Source organism: Micromys minutus (genome assembly GCF_963924665.1).
Source record: "Micromys minutus genome assembly, chromosome: 2".
NCBI lineage: Eukaryota > Metazoa > Chordata > Mammalia > Rodentia > Muridae > Micromys > Micromys minutus.
In genome coordinates, this window is record NC_137971.1 from 94,694,301 (window position 1) to 94,718,406 (window position 24,106).

At 41.5% G+C, this 24,106-nt stretch overlaps 1 protein-coding gene across 2 annotated transcripts in view; it reads right to left on the bottom strand.

Moving 5' to 3' along the window:
- C2CD3 (C2 domain containing 3 centriole elongation regulator) overlaps positions 1 to 24,106 on the bottom strand; it is an 85,705-nt gene that overhangs the window by 42,251 nt on the left and 19,348 nt on the right. For both annotated transcript variants that reach the window (XR_013974939.1, XM_080912366.1), the window contains exons 6-17: positions 23,639 to 23,771; positions 23,102 to 23,191; positions 19,431 to 19,578; positions 16,100 to 16,248; positions 14,566 to 14,775; positions 13,905 to 14,017; positions 12,616 to 12,734; positions 10,189 to 10,311; positions 8,424 to 8,897; positions 6,957 to 7,108; positions 5,291 to 5,537; positions 1,274 to 1,454 (exon numbers count right to left, since the gene is read on the bottom strand). Coding sequence is in view for 1 of the 2 variants with exons in the window: in XM_080912366.1 (XP_080768492.1) it covers positions 1,274 to 1,454; positions 5,291 to 5,537; positions 6,957 to 7,108; positions 8,424 to 8,897; positions 10,189 to 10,311; positions 12,616 to 12,734; positions 13,905 to 14,017; positions 14,566 to 14,775; positions 16,100 to 16,248; positions 19,431 to 19,578; positions 23,102 to 23,191; positions 23,639 to 23,771 (2,139 nt within the window). In the remaining variant the exon portion in view is untranslated. The remainder of the gene's footprint in view (positions 1 to 1,273; positions 1,455 to 5,290; positions 5,538 to 6,956; positions 7,109 to 8,423; positions 8,898 to 10,188; positions 10,312 to 12,615; positions 12,735 to 13,904; positions 14,018 to 14,565; positions 14,776 to 16,099; positions 16,249 to 19,430; positions 19,579 to 23,101; positions 23,192 to 23,638; positions 23,772 to 24,106) is intronic.

A 24,106-nucleotide genomic window follows, 5' to 3' on the forward strand; every position in this document is an offset into this window, starting at 1 on the left:
TCTGATCCTCCTTCTTCCTCCTCTAAAAATGCTGAGATTACTTGTGATCAAGACCACGTCTGACTTGTGTGGTGCTGATTGAACCCAGGGTTCTGTGCATACTAGGCAAGCAAGCACTCTACCGACTGGGCTACATCCCTAGCCCTGCTTTGTTAAGCATCATTTTAAAGAGTTTATAATATAGTCTGTATATAAGTCTCTTCTTTGAACTCTAAAATAATATCGGTAGCATGTGGTAGACAGACACACAGAATGATGAACACGCCTCCTATCAGAAGAGATCAAACAAGCAAAATCCTGCCTTGTTGAGTGAGTTCTTGGAGATGATCAGAAAACAGAGCTGAAAAGACAAGGCAGTATAGTGTGAAAAACTCTGGCTCTGGGTTTAGGTCTATTTTTTTTTTCTTTTCATTTTCTTGAGATGAGGGTCTCATAAGGTAGCCTAGGCTGGCCTTGAGCTCTCTAGTCTCCTGACTCAGCCTTCGAAATGTTGGATTATAGGTGTGTACCACTATGCATTTGTTGGGCATGCTGCATTGGCCAGGAATAGAACCTGGGTCTCGAACCCGGGTCAACTGCTTGAAGGCAGCTATGCTCACCACTATACCACCAAAACCATAACCCGGCACTTGTTAATGAGGTGGCTCCAGGCAAGTTCCTTACTGCTTCTCTTTCTCTCTCTCTCTACACACACACACACACACACACACACACACACACACACACAGGAGTAAGCATGTAAAGAATGACTTATAAGTAAATAACTGGTGGATTTAGGCAAAGGGTACGCAGAAATTCTTTGTACTATCTTTATAAATGTTCTTTAACTCTGAATCATATCCAAATAAAACGCTATATGAATCCGTGGTTTACTACTTTTCCAATGGAAGGGCTTGAAGCAATGGTCAGAGGGCACCTAGAAGATACTTTGCTTGAGAAATCTTGTCCAAACCTTCCAAAATCAGAGATTAGGGAAACCCTGGCATATTCTCTAATTTAACACAAGTGGCAAAGTACACAAAGAAAAGGTATAGTGTATGAATGTGTTAGTCCATGTTATCAATGCACATGAAAACATACTATGAATACTTTGACAATATGAAAAAGGTAATTAGTTAAAAAGCAAAATGAAAATTTAGACCATCTCTTGTGTCGTTATCTAGGTAAGACTGGGAGCAACTAAAAAGACAAATCTACCCTGGAAAACAAAATTCTTAAGTATGTGTAATAAAAGGACCAAGCACGAATGACAAGATGTGGTCTCCCAGCCTACCATTTTCCAGGAAGTCAGGTCCTTGGAGCACACTGGGTTGGGAGTCTTGAAATGGAAAGTAGTACTGGACGTAACAATCTGCTTCTCCCCAGACTGTCGCCTGAAGGGGCATGAGCCCTTTAACCATCACCACGTGGAACTCAAAGTGGTGCTCCATCAACCGGGCTCCTGGTTTTTCTGGCTATGAAATGAAACAGATCCTGGTCAGCTTTAAAGATAAACATGTTTATAATATCCCTGCTTGCCTACCAAGCAACCTAACATATAACTCTCACAACTGCTCAGTGTATCCAGAACAAGCAGGATTTTCCCTAGACCATACAACTGAGTCAGTGGTAGAAGGTCCCTTAATCTCAACAATTCAACATCTGTCATTCATAGGAGCTCTTCAAACCAGAACAGGACATTACTTCCTTAAGAGGAGAAATAATACATATTTGAAGCAAGTAGGTATTAACTATCACTTCTAAATAAGTTGGGGATAATGCTGATACTTGGAGGGTACTGAACACATGGTTGCTAAGGGTATGACTTCAAAACCACTACTTGGTGCTTACTGTGTACAATGAGCTAGGTACTGAATCCGTACTTCCCCTGTATTAGCTGGCTAACATGGACGACTGGTCACTGCAGCCCAGCTCACAAGCTGCCTGACCGTGCGGCCCATGTTCTTTACAGCACTGACTTACTTGCCAGACTCTAGCGACCAGTTAATATAAATGTTCAAAGGAAGAATTCAGGGTTCAAGAAAGAGTGTAGGTTTTAAGTAATATCCTAACTACAAATCAAATAAATCTAGAGAAAACTACATTAATTATTTGTTTTGAAACCCAAATAATATGTAAAACATATGTAAATAATACTGGTTTAAAAGTTCCCCTTTGGGAAATATAAAGAGTACAATTTCAATTTGATCCCCAGAGGGGGGAAAATTGCAGAGTGGAACCCCGTTAAGAGTCATGACAGACAGCTTAGTTTGGTCATAGGGCATTACGGCAAGTTTAACAATTTGGTCCTGCTGATGGTGAACTTGGTGAAGGATGGGGTAAAGAGAGAAACAGTTAAGATTGTAGATGTCCAACATACAATAAGAACACAGGCTCCACCATGTTCATAGCAGCCTTATTTATAATAGTCAGGAGCTGGAAAGAAACCAGATGTCCTTCAGTAGATGAATGGATACAAAAACTGTGGTATATTTACACAATGGAATACTACTCAGCTATTAGAAACAATGACTTTATGAAATTCTTAAGAAAATGGCTGCATCTAGAGAAGATCATCCTGAGTGAGGTAACCCAGTCACAAAAGAACAGACATAAGATGCAGTCACTGATAATTGGATACTAGCTCCTGAAAGCCTGAATATCCAAGAAACAACACACAGATCATATGAAGCTCAAAAAAAGGCCAAAAAATAGAAGCCTCAGTCCTTCATAGAAACAACAACAACAACAACAACAACAACAACAACAAAAACAAGTGTATAGCACTCTCTCAGCGTGGGGTACACCTAGACCTTAAATCATTAATAACTCAAGAGCTAAGAAGATAGCCTTGTGGCAATTCTTGGTATTTAAAAATCATTATGTTTAATCTATACACACCAAGAAAACCTTGACTATTTCCATGTTATGTTTTGTTTTACATGTACTTTATGCTTATGGTAACTAGTAAGATTTCAATGCATGCTATCAAACCTTTAAAAAGATCAAGTACTGACAAAAATATATTCATATAGTTTTATGCCAAAATGCTTTAAAAAATCTGTACACGTATCTCTTTTAAAAAATAAAGTTGTAAAAAAAGAAAAAGTGGAAGGGGAAATGCTGGTGGTACACAGGTTTCAGTGAGGCCTGGGGACATGGAAATGGAGGAACAGAGGGTACTGAGAGGATTAACATAAGCAACCCTGTTACTTAGTAAGGTAATTAAAAATAAAAAATTAAAAATGGCAAGAAAAAAAGTGTAGATGTCCAACCACATGGACAAATCTATGAAGAATTTCCTCCATGGATGTAACCTAAGAGTCATGTTCTAACTTTCTGTATGACATTAACAGATTTATGAGTCTATATTGCAAGATTAGGGCCACACATCACCTCAAGACTTAAGAATATTACAGGTACACCTTTATTTCTGCCTTTTATGTAATTTTCAACTAGCAGAAACTCCAACTTAATAACCTCAAGCAATTAATTCAATCACTTTAATTTTGTCTTATCACTTATAAAAAAGACAAAACCCACTGTACGCAGCTGTTATGAAACTAAACATAGAAATGTGGTCCAATATGCCTTCTCAGGTGTACAGCAATGTAAAAAATAAATTACTTCTTGGTTACTAGGGAAAAGCAAGGCCCTTCACTTTACCACACAGACTTTATCAACAAACGGTAAGACTTACAGCCTTATGTTTGGGTGCTCTCTGTCTCTGTCTCTGTGACAATTTAGTACAATGGAGAATTAATACTTGGTTGACCAAATAGATTTTCTTTCTTTCTTTCTTTCTTTTTTATTGTGGTCCTGGAATCAAAACCACAGTCTTTTACATACTAGCTAGTTATTAAAGATGTTTATATTTTATATGCATGTGTGTGTATCTACATATGTGTGGAGCACATGTGTGCAGGGTGTCGGATGCCATGGAAGTAGTGTTATGGGAGTTATGTGCTGTCATATGTGCTGGGAACTGAATCTGAGACTTCTGCAAGAGCAGCAAATGATTTTAACCACTGAGCCATTTCTCCAGCCCCCAAAGTCATGAATGTGTGTGTGTTTTGAGACAAATTCTCACGTAGCCCAGGTTGGCCTTGAACTTATTACATAGCCAAGGATAGTTCTGAGTGTCTGAGTCTTCTCTTTCTACCTTCCAAGCACTGGACTGTGGATGTGTGCTGCCACACTTGGCTTTGTGCAGTCCTGGTGACAACACACAGGGGTTCATGAGTGCTAGGTAGGCACTCTACTAACTGAGTTACCAAGTAATTCAGCATACTTGGTTAGTCTTTTATCAATGAATTATATTTCCAATCCTAGGTTTTGTTTATTAATTCAAAGAGCTAAGAAGGATGTATCACCATTTAACATACAAGAGAAGAATACCACAAATTATGATATAAAACAGGCACTTGTGGGGTTGTAGAAACAGCTTAGTGTGGGACCTGTAGTTGTAATCCGAGTGCTCAAGAGGCAGAGACAGGTGGATCCCTGGATTCTCTGGCTAGTCAGCCTAGCCTAATTGCTGAGTCCCAGGTCCCACTGAGAAAGCCTGTCTTAAAAACAAAACAACGGGGGCTAGAGATGGCTCAGCGGTTAAGAGCACTGTCTGCTCTTCCAGAGGTCCTGAGTTCAATTCCCAGCAACCACATGGTGGCTCACAACCATCTGTAATGGGATCTGATGCCCTCTTCTGGTGTGTCTGAAGATAGCGACAGTGTATTCACATACATAAAATAAATAAATAAAATCTTTAAAAAACAAAAACAAAACCAAAACAAGGTAAAGAGTGCTCTAATAATGGTTCAGTAGTTACAAACATTGGATGCTCTTCTAGAGGGTTAGGGTAATTCCTAGTACCCACCCAATAGCTCACAATGTCTATAAATCCAGTTCAAGGGGTCCCATGCCTTCTTCTGGGAGAAGATGCATATGCAGTGCCCAGATGTAGATGTAAGCAAAACATCTATACGTAGAAGATGAAAAAACTAAAGTAGAAAGCAATGGAGAAACAGCCAGTGTTGACTTCTGGCTCTACCTGGACAAGCAGCATACCCAAATACACATACGCCACACTCACACATGCATAAAGGTAGAGGGCACCTGAAGAATGACGCCGGAACTTAAACACTTATACAGGTAACAAGCACCTGCATACACACACTGTGCCCCACACAAAATAAAGCAAGTACAGAGTGCAAGTTATACTGTTTACTGGAGCCTTTCATTGGGTAATGGTTTCATTAAAGTGTATAAGAGAAAATGAGATAGTTCCTGTGAACTAGTGTTGAATTGTTACCATAGCAACAGATGCTACAGGTGGCTGGTCCAGGAAATGGGCTGGCCTAGGGCTGAATGGAGGGAGTGTTCCTTCTTCATTCTTTAATCTTTGCAGCATCATTATCTGATCTGAAGAACCCATGGCTAAAAAGACTCGAAGACTCCCATTTTGGTGGCCCGAGAACACATCAATCACAGGCATATAGCTGTCCACAGCAACAACTGGGTACCTGGCATCAAGCAGCAGGCGAGAAATCTTGGGATCTCTAGGAAGCAAGATATTGTGAATGAGCAAATCACAATCATCAGTAATGTCAGAGTTGCTTACTTGGCTTATCTCAGTTTGTCAGAAATGGATTAGTGGACTTAAAAAATATGATTCTGTCAATTAAAAAAAATTACAAGGCAGGTTCATTCAATCCACAGAAATTACAGGGCTGCTAACGAGTCCAGTTGATCTCTGAACCATGGTGGCACTAAGTTCAAGTCCAGTGTCTGCAATGCAACGATACTTCAGAAGGGCTGGTTCAGTTAACAAGCGAGTTGTTAGCACTAAACTGAGATAACCCATGTAAAATGCCAATGAGGTAGGTGGCACACAGTGTATGCTCAGTAACTGATAGCTACTACTGTTTTGTACCTGAACAACAAAGAATGGGCTCTAATGGGATAAGAAGGGAAGTAAAGAAAGGACAACAGGTCAGAGGAGTTTCACAACTAAAAAGCGGTGGTGTGTATGTGTGTCTGTGTATGTGTGTGTCCATGGGTGTTAGTGGTGGTGGTGAGCTGAGAAGCTAGAAAAGATATTGGTATCCATGGGTTCAGCAGTATTCCTCAGCTTGGCTATATCCAACGTAACCATCTTAAGTGCTTCCCTATTTCTGGGAAGCAAACCCATGAATTTTCTCACCAGATCCTCATGACTGCTGCACAAGTGAGACAGGAGACCCAGTGGCAGCCTCCTCTTAGAGATGAGGAAAGAGAGCCAGAGACTGCATCCTCAAAGTTCCAGAGCAACTGTCCTCATTTGTTAGGTAAGGACCATGATATTACTCATGAGGTAATATGAAACTCTAGTGAGATAATTCGCACAAAGTCCTGTTGTAAACATACAGTCAACACACAGCCATGCCTAGGCTAAAGCAATTAGAAATCTATACTTTGAATCAAACAGAAAAGGAAATCTGTATGAATAGAAATAACCTTCAAGTTAACCAATGTTTTACCAGTTATCAGAGTACATATAGTTAGCAAATCTCAACCTGTCATGGAAAACTTGGCAACAGCTGCTATGAACCATATTGCTACTTCATGATGGGGAAGTCAATCATTAGCCTGGAAGGTTACATTTGACCGAAGAGCTCTTGAGTAGAGTGGGGGGGGGGTCCAGGCTCTCTAGTGCCGTTCTTATTATTTCTGCAACGAGTAATATAACTCCTTAAAGTCTCCATTCACCTTTCTACACCTGTACCAGGGGTTGCTAAAGTCCTAAGGCCCTTAACAAACACCTAAAACTGGGGGATGCAGGGTCTGTGTGTCTGCTTTATAATAGGAGAGAAGGACGTGGTTGAAACAGAAAAAGGCCTTGGAGGGGTTCTACTCATGCTTGCATATCTAAAGAATTCATCTTCAGTCCATAAAGTTAAAGATGCAAAATAAAAAAGACTCCAAAAGGTCCTATTTACTTGAATGACATGTAGAACTGATGGAGGGGGAGTTTCACCAGCCCGAGCAGCTTGTCCTGTCCTGGGCTCCGCACCTTGTTCCACGTCTCAATTATCATCACATTGTTCTTAAGTCTTTCCAGGCATTTGGAAGACAGAGACACAGGAATCACCTGGGGAGAACAATCAGGGGAAAAACTTCCCACAGCTGAAACAATTAATTTAAACCTTTATTCAACAAGTGTTTAGTTAAAGCCTACTATGTGCATGCACAGTACTATGCTGAAGATATTAAAATAAAACCTAGTCTGTGTCTTCATAGAAACAGTTTGGTATAAGAGACTCACACATAAGAGACAGATACAAACCAGCACGGGTTCTCTCCAATGACAGAGTTCGTGTAGGGACAGAGAAGGTTGTCAGGCAGGTCAGATATGCTGCCTACCAAACTCACTCAACCTTCTAAGGCAAAGTGATCTATTTTTAAATACCACTGAGAATGTGTGTGCTTTAATATTCTTAATTTTTATTATTTTCAATTAAGTGTATGTCTGAATTGTCTGTGTGTGGGTATGTGTACATGTGTGCAGGTACTAAGGAGGGCAGAGACCTGAGTTATAGGCCATGGGGAGCTGCCTGATGTGGTGTTAGGATCCAAACAGATCTTCTGCAAGAGCACTGTAATTTCTTAACAAGAGCCCTCTCTCCTACTCGGAGAAAGAGTTGTTTGCAACAAAGATGTCCACTATCTGGAAAAAGAGTGAACCCTTAACAAAGGGTTGCCGATCCAGTGCCTGGACAGCACTTAATAAAACAAACTGATGCAAAAATCCACCGTGTTTAGCATGCTAGAGCAAACAGCAAAGGCAGCTGCTCACCTGGGATGAACCACGGATCTACAGCCAATAGCTGCTCTATCAATTAATAATTGTTCCAAGAGGCTATCAATTTGAAGGACCCCAAGTGGTTAGACATTTTTGGATTTTTTCATTCGCACATTCTTATTGAATCACTGGTAAGGCAATGATAATGTAAAGTGCTTTAGAGACACCCAGGTGCTGGCATTGAACCAACAGTCAGAGTTGACCCATGAGGGAAATGTCTGATGAGCAGGGAAGTACAGACTGGAAGTTACTGACACAGAGTGAGGCTGACGCTGTGGGAACACATGTCCATGGGAGAGTAGGGAGTCAGAAGAATGTAGCAAGAGCAGCAAATCGGGGCTAACAGTTAAAGCTAGAGAGAAGCAAGAATGTGCTGGGCCTTTATACCTTTCCTAACGGAGGGGTGCCTGCCAGACAGACCCAACACTTCCTAAGGAAAATGAGCCAGGTTTTTTCCTGGCCTGAAGACAAAGCAATCAGCTTCTGAGTCAGGAAGTAAAAGAGTAGCTTGTTGGAGATGTAGCTTAGTGGTACAGTGTTCACCTAACACACCTGAGGCCTTAGGTTCAATAATCAGTGTCAATATATATAAAACATATGTTACCTGAGAAAAATTAAAGACAGGCTGTGTTGTGCCCCATGAGACAACAGATTTGGTGACTTCCTCTGTGCTGAAGAGCTTGCAATTCAAATAAACATTGCACGATGGTTGTTTCTCCGGTTCTCCAATAACAAAATCTTTCCCATCTGGCACCATCAACAGCACATGCAACAGCAAACCGTTCTCTTTGGCTGAGCCATTTATTTGATGCACTACATTGGGAGGTGGCATAGCCGTGGAGATCGAAGAGTTTGAGGCTATGGAGCTTGTTGACTCTGGGTCGGGGAGCACTAAATTCTGTGTTTTCTTTGTAGTTTCCTTGGGAACTTTATTTGAGCCCTGTGGATTTTTGGTACAGGTGCTGTCCTGGCCTGTTTCTGGTCGTATCATGTCTAGAATCATAGGTTGGGTGCTGCTACTTAACTTAGCACTGACACCAGTGAAATCCTTGTTTCCTAACACAAGCTCCACGGTGACCTAGAAGGCACAAAAGGAGAAACATCACAGAGAATGTCTTGAAGAACTGCCATCAGAATATTTGGAGTTGAAGCTGACAGCAAATTAAAGGATGGACCTATCCATTCTCAAACACTAACAAATATATACACATCGACTTGCCCAGCAGGTTATTCACCGTATATGATGACCTGGAGAATCTCCCAGTACCAGAAAACAAGGGACTGCTAAAGAAAGGATGGAGCCATGTACAATGACATAGACTCCAGATGAAGAGACTCCTATTGGCTAAGTCAGAATCAGCAAGAGCAATGGATTACGTAACCTGTTGAATAATGTCAGAATCTGTGGGTCCACACGAACACAAAACTAGCCTGGAAAGGAACAGTAACCTGTGTGTAGAGAAGAGGGAGGAGGAGGTGACGCACTGGGTTTCATACTTTATCCTTTGTGCGGTTAGAAGCAAGGAGACCGTTTTAGGGCATGAGTATGGAAATTTCAAAAACTCACTAGAGTTGAGCATGGTGGCCAGTGCTCAGGTAGGAGGATTGCAGGTTTTAAAGGAAGCTTGTACTACATGGTGATTTTTCTGGCCACCTGGGCTGCATTTTGAGACAATGTCTCAAAAACCAAATCAAAAACTTAATATGATAGTTTACAAAGCTGTATTGAGGCCACATATTCAAGGCCTGCCTAGGACACCGGTGCTGCTGACCACAGGGAAAGAACCCTGCCTCAGGACTCACTCCTCCAGGACACCGATGCTGCTCCCTGGTTCCCTGCCACAGCTCTGCTTTAACCCAGCAGCCAGCATTTCTTCTCAGAAGGAGTGCTTCAGGGTTCATTTCCTCTGCACTCCTTATAATGTACCACCCATACAGAAATATCTACAAACCAAAGATGTCGCTCCAATGTTCTGGAGCCTTTTCCTCGTCTCACAGGCTCAAACTTGAACAATGCCTTGACCTAAAAAGACCTGACTTTCACTCTGACCTGCCTGTACAACTCTACTGTCTACCACCTCACTCTTGCTTGCTATCCTGTGGTAACAATCATTAGCTTCACTTTGGAGAGTTTACATGTGTGTTTTCAGAAATCACTGTAGACATCAGCTCCTTGGCGAGAGCTTGTCAGACATCTTGTTTCCTCAGATGCTCTTGTGCACATCTCTTTCTTTCACCACACGCTGCTGCAGTTCAACAGAGGTCTCCCAAGTGCAGGGAACTTGTTCTTGTTCACAGCTTGCTCTCAGTGCCAGGCAAGAGTGCATGCTCAGGCAATCCTAGCAGCTTCTGGATGTATAACCACATACCTTTAGGGGGCCAAGTGAACAGAGACCACTTTCCTGCTGCACCGGAAGCTGGCTACTGAGAGAAAGCAGCTCTGACTGAATGACAGCTTGCAAAGGAAGAGATGCAGATCCAATGGCTTCTGGCTGACGGAAAAAGGAAAGAAAAAGCATGAGGAGGAGCCGCGGGGTGGGGGTTGTGAGAGGACAGTGCATTATGAAGTACAGAGCTCCATTATGATGTGATGTGACAGACAATGCTGCCGTGTCCTGCCAGCCTTCACTCTCCCTTCTGGGTTTGACTATTTTCCCCTAGAAGTTCACAAAGGATTCCATAAGCCACAAAAAGTATCTTTCTCTATTACAACTTAGTTCTCACCGATTTCTTCAGTAAGCTGATGTTTTAAGACTAGGAAAGATCACTCTTGACTTTGTAGCTACTGAGGCTACAAAGGAACAAAAGACTGTCATAGGAACAAGCTGGAGTATACTGCTAACATACCTCCACACTGGGATTTAGCAGTAACATGAGAAGTTTTGTATTTTTTGCTGCAATAATTCTAATTCTGGAATTTACACTAAAAAGTAACATATAAAAACTAAGCATAAACTGCATATGTTAAAAGTAGTTAATAATTATAAACAACTAAATGTCTAATGTGGTGATTTTTAATCTGTGGGGGTTACATATCAGAGATGTATGATTCATAATAGTAGCAAAATTACACTTATGAAGTAGCAATGGAATAATTTTATGGCTGGGGTCACCATGACAGGAGAAACTGTATCAAAGGGTCTCAGTGTTAAGAAGGTTGAAACTGCTCTAATACATAACCATTAAGCTAATTTTAACGTATCCATATATAGTTGTATGACAGGCAGCCATCAAAGCAATCAGTTAACAAAAGAGTTTGATTTTGTTGTTTTTTGCTTTTGCTTGTTTTTAGATGGGATCTTACTTTGTAATTGTGTCTGTTCTGGACTTGCTATGTACACAGGAAATCTCTCTGCCTCCCACCTGTGGGCATTATAGGAATGCGCCACTACTGTCAGGGCATTAAAAGCTTAGTATGAGCAACACGTTATGTGTAACCAATTACATACATTGTATAAATCCCCAAACATAATTATGTGAAAAGTTATTTTACTAAGAATGAAATAAAAGCCCATGACACAAGTTAGATTAAAAACACAAAACAAAACCAAACCCTACAACCCAACAAACAAAAGATACCTACAAAATTATGTACCATATTGCAACCAGTTGGAAACATAGCAGGGCCTAGTCCTATAGGTCTGAAACCTCAGTTACTTAGGAGGCTCAGGAAGGATAAAAGTTCAGTGCCTCCCTGGTTGACAGAAGTTTGAGACCAGTCTGGGTATCCTAGTGAAATCAAGGTATAAAGTAAAAATATATCTGGATCTCAGTAATAGAGTACTTGTCAACCATTTTTGAGGTCCTAGGTTTAATCCCTAGTAAAACACACTCATGTATACACACAATAAATAATGCCAGAGATTATTTCTATGTTGGCTATGGGCAAATTCTGCCTTCTTGGTGGGTGGTATTCAAATGGAAAAACATTTTTCAAGTTTCTTAAAATAATGTAAAATTGTTTTATAATTAAAAAGAAAGCCATTAATTAGGTTTAGGTAAATGCAATATAAATATATTAAAATGTTAGCAGAGGTTGTCTTCAAGTTTTTTTCACAGGTGAACAATTCTGTACTTTCTACTCCTTCTTCTGTTTTGCTGTTTTTCTAGTTTCTGTTTTTATTTTGGGGCAGGGGAACCACTAAACAAAAGAAAAGGTGTATTTACTCCATTCTCAACAAACATAGAGTCGGATCATCTGGGTTGCTGTTTTAGTGGAGGAGCTGCACACAGCCTACTTTACTCATTCCCATGAGGTCACTTAAGAGTGAACTTCATAAACTGGAACTCTGATGAATCACTACCTACAAGTTTGTTATTTTGGGTGTGGGCTGGGTAATTCAAGTACTTTGTCCACAAATGAAAGAGAGGACTTCAAGTTAAGGCCTATATAAAACCTACACTGGTACTGCCATACACTACTGTGAATGGGCAGTCAGGACATACGCTGTCAGCTGTGGCTGGTGCACACCTGCGATAAGTTCAAGACTAGCCTGGGTTACATAAATGAGACCCTGTCTCAAAAAACAAAACCAAAACAAAAACCCAAACCAGAGCAGAGCAGGCTGGACTGGACCAAGAAACTGCATGATGCTCTGGTTCTGTTTTTGTTAGAGTAGGAACTTCAGACAAGTCAGTGGACTTTGCTGAGTAGCAGTTTCTTCTATGAAATGAAGGTGATAAGGGACCTAATTTACAGAGCTGTTGTGATGAGATTTGACAATGTTACTTGAGCCCAAAAACCTGGTTTATCTAGGAGAGTGTCTGGTGTGACTGGTACATCTCAAATGACTTACCTTTTTCTGTGGGGTTTTCTTTGCATAAATTTGGAAGGTGAGGTTAGAATTCCACCAATGCTCTATCATTGGGCCACCAAACTCTACTGGACACACAAATCGCTGCTGGAATTTCACCACTGTGAAAGAGAACAGACATGTCACACAATCCGACCAGAATCATCACTAATCCATGCGTTGATTCCATCCACCCTTTTCTAGTTTTTTCAGGAACTGGGTCAGGGTGACTCCCTACAGTAGCAGATTAAAGCTGCTCAGCGTTGCTATGAGAAACGATCATCACATGTAAACACAGGATATGAAGGGGACTCATCCACATACTTCACTGTGGTCAAGGCAATCTGATCTTTTAAATGTTTATTTATTTATTCTGAGATCAGGTCTCATCATTAGCCCTGGCTGGCTTTGAGCTCACAGAGATCTTCTGCCTCTGCCTCTCAAGTGCTGAGATAAAACGTGCAGTACTGTGGCTCAGCAAACATGGCTGTGTTAGGAAGATGGGTGGTAAGTGGCTCAACAGGAAAAGTAGATGAACTAGACGATGAGGGATAAATGAAATCATAGACAAAGGAAATGAACAATTTCAACAATAAAACTAAGCTCATTTTCTGGCTAACGAACAGATAATCTGAATGTCGTAATTCGGATATTAACTATTCATGCTAGTTAGCCATGTCAGGTGCAATGTCTGTCTCTGAACACACAGGGATTTCTGCTATAAACTGTATGTTCTGGGATATGTTGTGGAATTCTTGAGAACATGTGTTGGCCAACTTGATTTGTGTAAGTTCACAGGCAGGAAGGCAGGAGTTAGAGGCCCAATTTGGAACAATCCAGTTGCACAGGAGGAAAGAGGATGGGCACCGAGGATTTCTGTTCCAAGTGAAGTAGGAACAGCTCTGTGTTTTACTTTAAGACGTAAACACCCCTCTATGTCCTCTGCAACAGCGCCTGCCTCCAGGTTCCTATCCTGCTTGAGTTCCTGCTCCCACTCCTTTGAAGATGGGCTAAGATGTGTATAAGTATAAGCCAAATAAACCCTTTCCTCCTCACCTTGTTTCTGGTCACAATGTTTCATTATAGCAATACAAACTCTAGACACAGTGACATTCCTAAAATCCCGGGACTTGGGAAGCCAAAGCAGGATGACTGAAAGTTTGAGCTTGGCCTAGTCTACATAGTGAGACCATGTCAAAATGCAAAAGCCAGGCCGGGGTAATGGCACACACGTGTTATTCTAGCACTCTGGCCAGAGGCAGTGATCAGCAGACAGCCAGCACGCTTCTTACCTCCATCTGTGATTTTACTGGAGGCAAATCGAACAACCTCAGTGATCAAAGCTGTCTTTCCCAGTGCATTTTTGGAAAAGCCCACAGGAAAGTGGTACTCCACAAAGAAAGTGCTGGAAGAAAAAGTGATTAAGAGAATGTGTTGCTTTTGTAGAGGACCCAAGTTAGATTCCCAGCACTCTCATGGAGGCTCACAACTGTACACACACACAAACACACACACACACACACACACACACACAAATCTAAAATCAAACCAAATTAAAAAGGTAGATATATTTTCTGTCTCTCTCTTTGAAGTTCCCAATTTCAGGATCGAACTGCCTCAGAGGTCACTTCTGTTCCTTAGAGCTTTCATCATCTGCCATGTGGGACAGAGCTTGTTTCTGAGAGTGACCTTTCAATATAAAATCTGTCTCTGGGCTCTGAGGTGCTAGGCTACAACCATTTTAGGTGTTCTTAACTTTTGCTATTACTGTAAGGGCTGCAGGAATGGCTTCCACCCCATTTTCCTTTATTCCAAATTTACCTTCATTTTTGGGAACTTCAAATCATTTTTACTGATCCAAAAATGTACATAAAAACAAATTATAAGGTAGACTTCTTGTTACCAGCCACACTGTCCCCGAATGCCACATTTAGCTTTCTTATTTAGCTGTACCGCTTTTTTGCTGCTGTTGGCTTTGGTGGTTTCCCAGCAAAGTTCTTCCTGCTTGGTGTCACCTGGGGACTATCTGGAGGGACTCTCATGGTTTCAATGATGATTCTGACCGAATGTACTCTACCCAGAAGAGCCAGTCTATCCACACTTAGTGACATTGCTGGGTTATGTCCTGGAATTCTTGAGAGCCCTTGTTGGTCAGCTGGATCTCTGCAAGTTCACAGACAGGAAGGCAGGAGTTAGAGGCACAATGTGGAACAACCCAGCTGCACAGGAGGAAAGAGGACAAGTCAAGCATCGAGGATTTCTGTTCCAAGTGAAGTAGGAACAGTTCTGTGTTTTCCTTTGAGATAAGGTCTCACTATGGTGAACTGTACTAAGACCACCCAGGCTGGTCTGAAACCCCTGATCCTCCTTTGACTTCCATGCTGGGTCAGAAAACAGCTTTTGTGAAGTGAATCTGTGTTGCAGTAAATACTAAAAAGTTCTGCTGTTGTCGGCACTGCGGTCTCACTCCGGGGATACGGCTCTAGTGTGGAGCCTTGTACCTGGGCTCTTTCTCTACCACTCGGTCCCCACACTGCCCTCTCAGCTGTCTCTCTTTTAGTCTGGAACTTTGGCTATCAGTTCCCGTGTGGAGCCGCAGGCACCACGCTGAAACCACTCACTCCAGCTTCTCCTCTACCAGACGAGAACTTACGTCACATTTTCCACAGCCTAGCAGAAACATGACTCACATCCATTAACTTATCAAACAGGTTTATATGTTAAATTCTTAATCCACAAACCTTCTATACAATAAGCTTACAACCAATGGACAAAGATATAAACTGCCCATCCAGAAAAGATAAATTAGACTCATAGGAACCCTTAGAAATAATCATAAAAACCTCATCAAGCTAGAGATGCGCTGAGAGAAACATACACATCAAGCTTCCATGTTGCCTCCGGAATCTCTCCTCCTCTCCCTCTCTTCCGCTTGCTCCTCCAGCCTCTTTCCACACCTAACTCTCCACTGTCCAATCATGTATCACCTTAACATAAACCTACAAATATGGTCCTCATCTAAAGGTGTATAAAATATTCTTTAATCCATGCAAGTACAGGAACAAATGATACAGAATTAGATTTTTTTCTGGAAGTCTTCCTTAATCAAGTTTGCCCACTATCTTAACTTCCTTATCATGCTACTGAGTGTCCCATTTAATGTGTCCATATAGGAGGAGCCATCACAGTAAACATACCACAACCATTTCTCTGTTTTCTCTACAATCCATTTCTCATGCACATTTTTGAAACAGGGTTTTTCTATGTAGTGAGTGTGCACTACACTATGTATACAGCTGGTTGGCCTTCAACTCACAGAGATTCTATCTACCTATCTCTGTCTGCTGAGCTGTACATTACCTTTTTAAGGACTGAAATTCTTCGACAAGTTGCTATAACAAATCACTGGGCAGTCTTGGCCAAATCAAGACCATCTTCCTTGAGGAGAGGCCCCTGATGTTCTACATCAACCTTCATAGAAACTCACCTGCTTTTCTTGACAGCAGTCCTTTTCTTCAGCTTGTGTTCACTTGACCCTACAACCTTAGATCTGCCAGAGGCTTTTGACTGGTTCATTGTTTTAGGTTCCACCCCATCATCTTCACTGAGTAAATCACTGGCACCAACATCAGATTTCTAGAAGATAAACAGAAAGCATGGCACTGAAAGACACTTACTTCAGGGAAGACAGTCACAGTTGCTTCTCCAAAAGCAAGAGGAATTTCAAGCAAGCAAGGGCATATTTCATGGTGTTCCTAGTTACACAAAAGTGCTCTGCACTTCACAAAGTCCGTTCACAGTAAGCAAGGGAAGACACAGTTCTGGGAGACCAATGCACCGACTGTCCACAGTGTTCTACATTATGCTAGGCGCTGCCCATGCAACTAAGTATCCGCATGTTCCTGCCAGGCACCTTATCTTGTCTTCACAATTGGAAAAGCCAGGTAGCTTGTGTGTGGTTGCCAGCTATGGGGGGAGGGGGGGCGAATCTGCATTTTTATCTCCATGAGTTTTGAAGTTTGTTTTTCTATCACAGTAGAGCTGAGGCTGAATGGTTGTTATGTCACCTAGCTGGGGGCAAAGACTGTCTTTCCTCCTACTCTCTGTGCTCTGAATTATTTATTCTGATTTTAATTGTGCTTAAGATTAATGATATTTTACAAATTGCCTTCAGGAAAGAAATAGGTTGAAAAATTCTCTTTATTTTTATTTTTGATTAAAAGCACCTACTGTAATGACTAATTAGCCTCTTGTATCACAAATGCTAAATTAACAGAACATTTCCACATTCACAGCAGAAGGATCAAAAGAAGGAAAAAGCAGGGAGGAGTCTGAGGAGTGGGATGAGCAGCTAGTGTAGACACCAGAGTCAACATACAAGTGGGACATGAGGTCAGGCAGGTAAGTTGGGGCAGAGTTCTAAAGCCAAGCTTACAGCTTATAAGAGTGTGGGACAGCAAGAACACTGATGACTTTGTCATGTCTAGAGTAAGGATTCCAGTTCTGCCATAGCGGCTTACAAGGTATTTATCTATTGACAGGCTTTCTCTGTGTAGTAAGCTGGCCTCAAACTCAGAGATTCACCTGCCTCTGCCTCCCAAATGCTGGGATTAAGGTTGTGCACCACCACTGCCCATCAAATGTTTTTAATTTTTAAAGCTGAGTCTGATTATGCAGCCCTGAATTTGCTCTGTAACCAGGGTAGGTCCAGAACCCTGAAACCTGCCTCAGACTCCCAAGTACTTGGATTACGGGTGTATGTCACCACAGGCAAACTTCCTTGTATATACTCTAAGCTGTTTTTCATGGTATGTAAGACAGTAAAACTATCTCATGGGTCCAGTAAAATAATTAAATTGAAGTAAAAGTGAATTAAGAATTTCGGTACAGTCTATAATTAATGCAGCCAACAGGTAAAGGCCTTGGCACACTGAACGCTGGTTCAACGGATGTCTCCACTTCACATGTAACAGTGATGGCTGCTGGGACAGGAAGTCCTGGGATCCTAAAAGCTGGTTCCTTTCCAATTCAAACTCTTTTTTTCTTGATACTAATTCCACCTTTTACTCTGTTTCTCTCTCTTCTCCCAAGAAGCCAAAAGCTTTCTATCTGTTTCTGGTTACCGCCTCTAACTTTGCTCCCATCCGGTTATAACTGCACCATTTCCTGACACGGGGAGCGTCTCAGTCTGGCCACAGTGTGCTAGGCACTCAAGGTCTTGCCTGCCTTAGACCTGTGTGACATTCTCTATCTCCTGCAAACTGTCAGTTAACTGGATTCCTTAGAGTGCACAAACCCAATTTTACTTGAACTGGGGATACAGCCAAGTGCTAGAGCCCTTGTCTGACACACACAGAGCCCTGAGTTCAATAAAAAAAGTATATACACAACATCCTTTCTTTCTACACAAGTCTTTCTCCCTATACCCTTGTGCTGGTTAGATCTTTAGGACTGGCCTATAGACAAGTCTATAGGGCATTTTCTTGATTAGAGACTGAAGTGAAAGGGCCCAGGCCATCCCTGACAGGTGGTCCTAGGTTGCACCAAAAGGTAGTCTGAGTGAGCCATGAGAAACATGCCAGGAAGTAGTGATCCTCTACTCTCTTTGCTTGAGTTCCTGCCCTGACTTCCCTCAGTGATAGAAGATGTAATCTGTAAGTGGAAATAAATCTTTTCTTTTCCAAGTTGCTTTTGATCATAGTGTTACCACATCAAACTAAGACAGCCACTTCTCTGCCTTTCAAAACTCTCAAGTTTAGTTTATGCTTGCTTATGCTCCGCCTGACAATATATAATTTCCCCCTGCTTTGTCTCAATTCTGGCAGCCCCGCCTGACTTACTACCAATCCAGAATAAACCATCTTGCATTTCAGTCATATTTTCCCTGAGATACAAAAAAGGAGACTCAGGAGTGTAGTGATCTGGATACGGTTAGAACACATCCCAAAACGCTTTTATAGTGAAAGCCTGGCCCTTGGTGACCAGTAAGACGTCAGGCCTCATGGGAAGAGATGCTTCCTTCTGTTAGGACAAGTCTTTAGAAGGGATGATGGTGGAACCTGGTCCTGCCATGATGGCTTACTGTTTGGTGATGTGATCCCTTTCTCATATATGCCATGAGACGGTACAGCCAATGTGGTCTGTCCTTACCAGAGTACACACTGAGCTATACAAACCTTTCTTTCTTCCTTCCTTCCTTTCTTTTTTTTTAAATAAAGTTAGCCTGCCTCATGTATTCTGTTACAGTAACAAAAACTGAACTTATATAAGGGACATGACAGCAACCTTCAGGACTACTTGTAGAAAGCAATTAGGTTCATTATGTATAGTATCTAGAAGATGCTGAACCAGCAACAGATCGTGCGGTTTGACAACCCCCTGCCCCTCCCCCACCCAAAAAAAGGTTGGAATAAAGCAGAACTGCCTGAAAAGAATTCCCTAGCTTACAAGCCAACAGAGGTTTTGTCACCCATGAGCAGAAATGTTCTGGACTCCTCTGTATAGATGCCAGGTGGGTTCCAAGGCATGCCTGTATTAGCAGTTTTTTAGAAGTGCTCTGAGGAAGTCTGCGACATGCTGGAGCGCAGGCTCTGGATGCAGGAGGCTTTGTATCTGACTGATTTTGGCTCTGACACTTGGGACAAAAGTCTTGTGCCCTCTAGGCCTGTCTCTTTACCATAAAGTGATAATACTTTCTTCCTCGGCTGTAACTATTATTAAATAAGGTATATGTAAAATGAATAGCTTCCTGCACGTATCAGGACTGGCTACTAAATGCTGCATTCTCCATTTGGAGAGCTTCAAATTCAAAGACTTACAGGCAGTGTGTAAAACAAGTTCTCCAGGAGACTCTGGTCATACTGAGGATCATTCAGGTCACTGCTGCAATACACATCACTCCCAGGGGACGGGGAATCTGGAGGAGAGCCTAGTCCATTCCACAGATGACCTTGGGATAATTCAGCACTGGAGACAGGAAAAACAAAGCCAAGGATTTAACAGAAGGGTCGGTAGAACTTCTCCCTCCCTCCCTCTCCCTCTCTCTCCGGCAAAGCTTCCTAACATTCTAAATGTGAAAGAACTTATGCTAAGGATGCACTCTAAACTGACTACTGGGTTCCAATTCTATTTCCTCTCTCTTGGGATGATGTCAGTAGTACTCAAACCCCACTACTGACACACACTGTGCTCTCAGGCAGCATGTGGTTGTTGACCATTATGTGTTATGGTTGCCATAGAGATGGCTAACCAAGGTCCAGCTGTGCTCCTATGCTGTCTGTGTTCTGATAGGCAGAAAAAAAATGGCACCTATCATTTTGTAAAGTAAATGTTTTTGTCAAAAAATGGCTAATTTACAAAAACACCTTCTTCATTTAAGCAAACACATGTACTTTGGAATAATTATGACATGGTTAATTTTATATTGAATATTAAAACATTACAAGGAGTTTATAGACTAAGGAGGTAAGCATGCAAATAACTATAAACTCATAATTTAAGGAATAATTTATTTTTTATTTTTCTTTCTCTTATAGTAATACTTAATATTATTGAGCTTCATATTTTAATGACCATCTATTAATAATAAAGCAGCAATATTAAATACTGTGTGCTGACCCCTGACTTATTATTCTTTAGCTGTCTTTTTAAGCTACCACTGTTTTTCTTTAATTTCTAAAGAAATGTGCACAATCATCACTTTCAAATGCGACATTTGTATATTTAAATCTTTTTATTCTTATTCTTTAGAGGCACGTGTGTTTGTGAGCATGTACATGCATTTGCAGACAACTTGCAGACGTGGGTTCTCTCCTACCACACAGGTGCCAGGGATAGAACTCAGGCTGTCAGGCTTGGGAAGAGCATTTATCTGCTGAGCTGTCTTGCCAGCCTTGTGGAACTTTACAATTGTTTGTTTTTGGAAGTATTCTTGGTATTTTTCTATATAACGTTTTTTTTTTTAATTAAAATTTTATTTTATGTCTATAAGTGTTTGTCTGCCTGTGTTTGCATGTAGTTTGTGTCTGTGGAGGTCAGAAGAGGAAATCCTATCTTCTGGAACCTGCCTTACAGTGAGTTGTAACCTACCATGCAGTGCTGGGAAGCAACCCAGGTTGCAACGGTAGTGAGTGCTTTTACCAGTTGAGCCATGTCTCCAGCCATCTTTACTAAGGAGGAGGGTCTATGAACAGTTGAGCCATGTCTCCAGCCATCTTTACTGGAGGGTCTATGTTTGCACACCAATGTAGAGATCTCTACTGTTCAGCATGTAGTCCTCCATAGTTTGTTCTTCATTTTTGCAATTATTTCTTATTTTAAATTAACTTACCTGTTTATGATTTATTATAGTACTGAATTTTGCCTGTGTTTCTCAGCCATAAAACAAGCCCACGCTCAGCAAGATACCTCTATTTTTCTTAACATTTCTGGAATTTCATTTGTCTAAATACTGAATCTTTTGAAAATGTTCCCAATTTCAAACTTTACTTGATATTTTCTAATCTCATTCTTTTTGTTAAATTTCTGGGATTTTATTTCTCCTTCATGTTCTCTTCTAAATATCCTACTGAATATTGTTTCTTGTGTAGACGTTGGAGGCATTCCTTGTGCCTTCAAATCCAGGCCCTGAAAGCCGACTAGAAGCTCAAAACCCAGGCTATTAGTCAGGACCTTGGTAACTGGTGGCTTAATTAGAAAACAACTGGGCAGAGCTGGATTATTTTGTTGAGTCAATTTCACTCTGTGGCATCTCAATTTCTTTTATCTTTACCAGAACAATTTCCTGCCTGGGGTGGTGGTGGTAATGTGGCTGTCAGTGTGCTCAGGTGTCAAGAAGGAGATGGGGGCTTGAAGTTAGAGGGATGGGTCATTATCCCATGTACGAATTTTATCTGTTTCCTTCAGTGAGCTGCTCACCTCTACCTCAGCCCATGAATCTCGGGCCTCTGCAGATAATGTCTATTCTGTCTTCAGTGGGCAGGGAATGCTAATCCTCTTACCTCTGGGGGGAAGCAGCAGAACTACAATAGTCAACATTACCAAGAGGTCACTCTATGATGTGTACAAGAATTAGCCCACTGAACTCAGACAACAGGGCATGGTAATTGCTGCAGAGACCCCAGGAGACCACTACATCTTCCTTGAGGTCTCATTAGCATGGGTGGTCAGTTACCCTCCTCCTCTGCCTTCTAACCTCAGACATTTTTACTGACACTTTGACTGCTCTTGTCTCCTTTCCAGTTCTGATTTGCCACCTCTTCTAGTCTTTGGGCCACGGCACTACAGTTTAGCAGTTAGTGGATATGGAGCACGGCCATTACTGTCACTCTGTGCTGTACTCCTGGGTGACCCTGCACACGCTCTAGCTTTCAGTTACCGCTGTGGAGCCAACAAAGACTCTTCTATTCTCTTTCCTGAGCATCAGCTCTGGTGCCCTGGTGTTTGCTGAACAACTACATTTGAATGTCCTACAGGCAACTTGAGTTTATACACTTTCAGGCTCAAAAGTGAGCCATCTTTAAATTGTTGTCTTACAGCCACGGGGACTTATATTTGTCATTATGATGCATAGGAGAACAATCACAAGGGTTGTGCTTTACTGGTTGTGCTGCCTCTTTCTAAACAGCCAGGACGATACAGAGAAACCTTATCTAAAAACAAAACCAAAAACCAAACACCCCAAACCAAGCCAAAACCAAAAGTGTGCATTCCTTCTCCCCCACAGGGTTTCTCTGTATATCCCTGGCTGTCCTAGAACTCACTTTTATAGACTAGGCTGGCCTCAAACTCAGAGATCTGCCTGCCTCTGCCTCCTGAGGGCTGGAATTAAAGGCGCACGCCATCACCTCTTGGCAAGAGAGCATTCTTAAATACATGTGTCTCATATAACATTGCTTTTAATCTCTTCAAGACAGTAATGTTTATAGTAGCGATTCAAGAGATCATACATGGTAAGTCTGCTTTCAGTGCACATGTTCAATTCCCAACAATAGCTACCAAAAATTAAACTGCTATGTGCTAACACTGTACTAACTCCTTTATATCACATCATTTCTTATCTTCACCACAGTTTTGCAAAGTTTGCAAGTTGTTTTTTGTTTTTTTTTTGTTTTTTTGTTTTTGTTTTTTTTTTTTTTTTGGTGTTTCTGCAGCTGAGATAACTGCCTAAGGCCTCAATGCTAAGTAACAAACATCACATTTCAACTTGACTCTAATTAAAATCCATGCTCTCTTCATCACATTAACATGGATGAAAAGAATGGGGAGACAAGAGCAGAAAGCTGGATTGGGGGACATTTTGTAAGCAAAGTCCCAAAAGTAGGTTATCTAGCTTAGCCTAAAGAAAGTGCTTCCCATTAGCTTTTTATTTAATGGGAAAACAGTCATAGTTTAAGGACCCAGAAAGAAGGGAGGCTGAAGAAGTATTGCTAACAATATACTCAATGACTTGGAAGAAGCTTTAATGAAAATAACTGGGAAGGACACTCACCTGCCCAACAGCAGCTGTATAGCTTTGGCGTCAGCTAAAGGGAGGAGTTGGTCTTCATTGTGGCCTTTACATGGATTTGTAGATGAGTTCCTAGTTTCAAGGTGTGGGAAAATACTGTCACAAAAGGCTAACAGATAAAAATTTAAATCCCAACCAAGCTAAGAAAGAATAGAAGGCAGCAGTCTGACTTAGAAAATTTAGCTTTTTTAGACTTATCTGCCTTAAATGTATATAAAACTTTACACTTTGTAAAGTTCTTCCCAACATCAGAATCCTATTTCATTTATGAAGGGGGGGGGGATCTTCATTTTATATATAGGCATTCTGGTTTAGAGAGTGAAGAATTTATCCATTTATATACTTGGCAGACATTGAAGCTAGGAGTTAAGATTCTGAGTACCTTCTACTGTAGGCTCAGCACATTAAGAATTATTTGCTGAACATTCCTGAGATTATCCCATTCAGAACAGCGAAAAAGGAGATAAGTCAACAGCTCAGGAAATGAGCTGCAGGGGCCTGTGCGTGTCCCTAACTTACAGCACCGATGACCTGGAAACATCTTCTGCCACAGGAGGAGGAACTTTGTCCAGCAGCACACTAGTATCTGGGCTGGAGTTCATTGCAGAAATCAACATGGCATTCCGCAGCTTATTGCCTTGTTCTAACAGAGCTGAATGAAGTAAACACAGAAAACGCAAACATCTGGAGTCCAGCAGGAAGGGCTTAAGTATCCAGTATTTGTTCTCCTAGGGCGACTTTGCAGTGGCCTCTGCACCTGTTCTCCCATTAGCCTGGCAATTCCTTGAGGATGTTCACTTAACAACAGTGTTTGCTTGGTTTCTGCCTTATGTTTAGAGATGCTACACCAAAGAGTAAATACTCTTTTCCACAGAGAGACTGATCTTACTGTGGGAGTTGTTACGTCTCACAACAGCTGTCTGTACATAATGGGAATAATGGTGCCTATGATTCATTTTTCTAACCAGATATCTTATTCTCTTATTT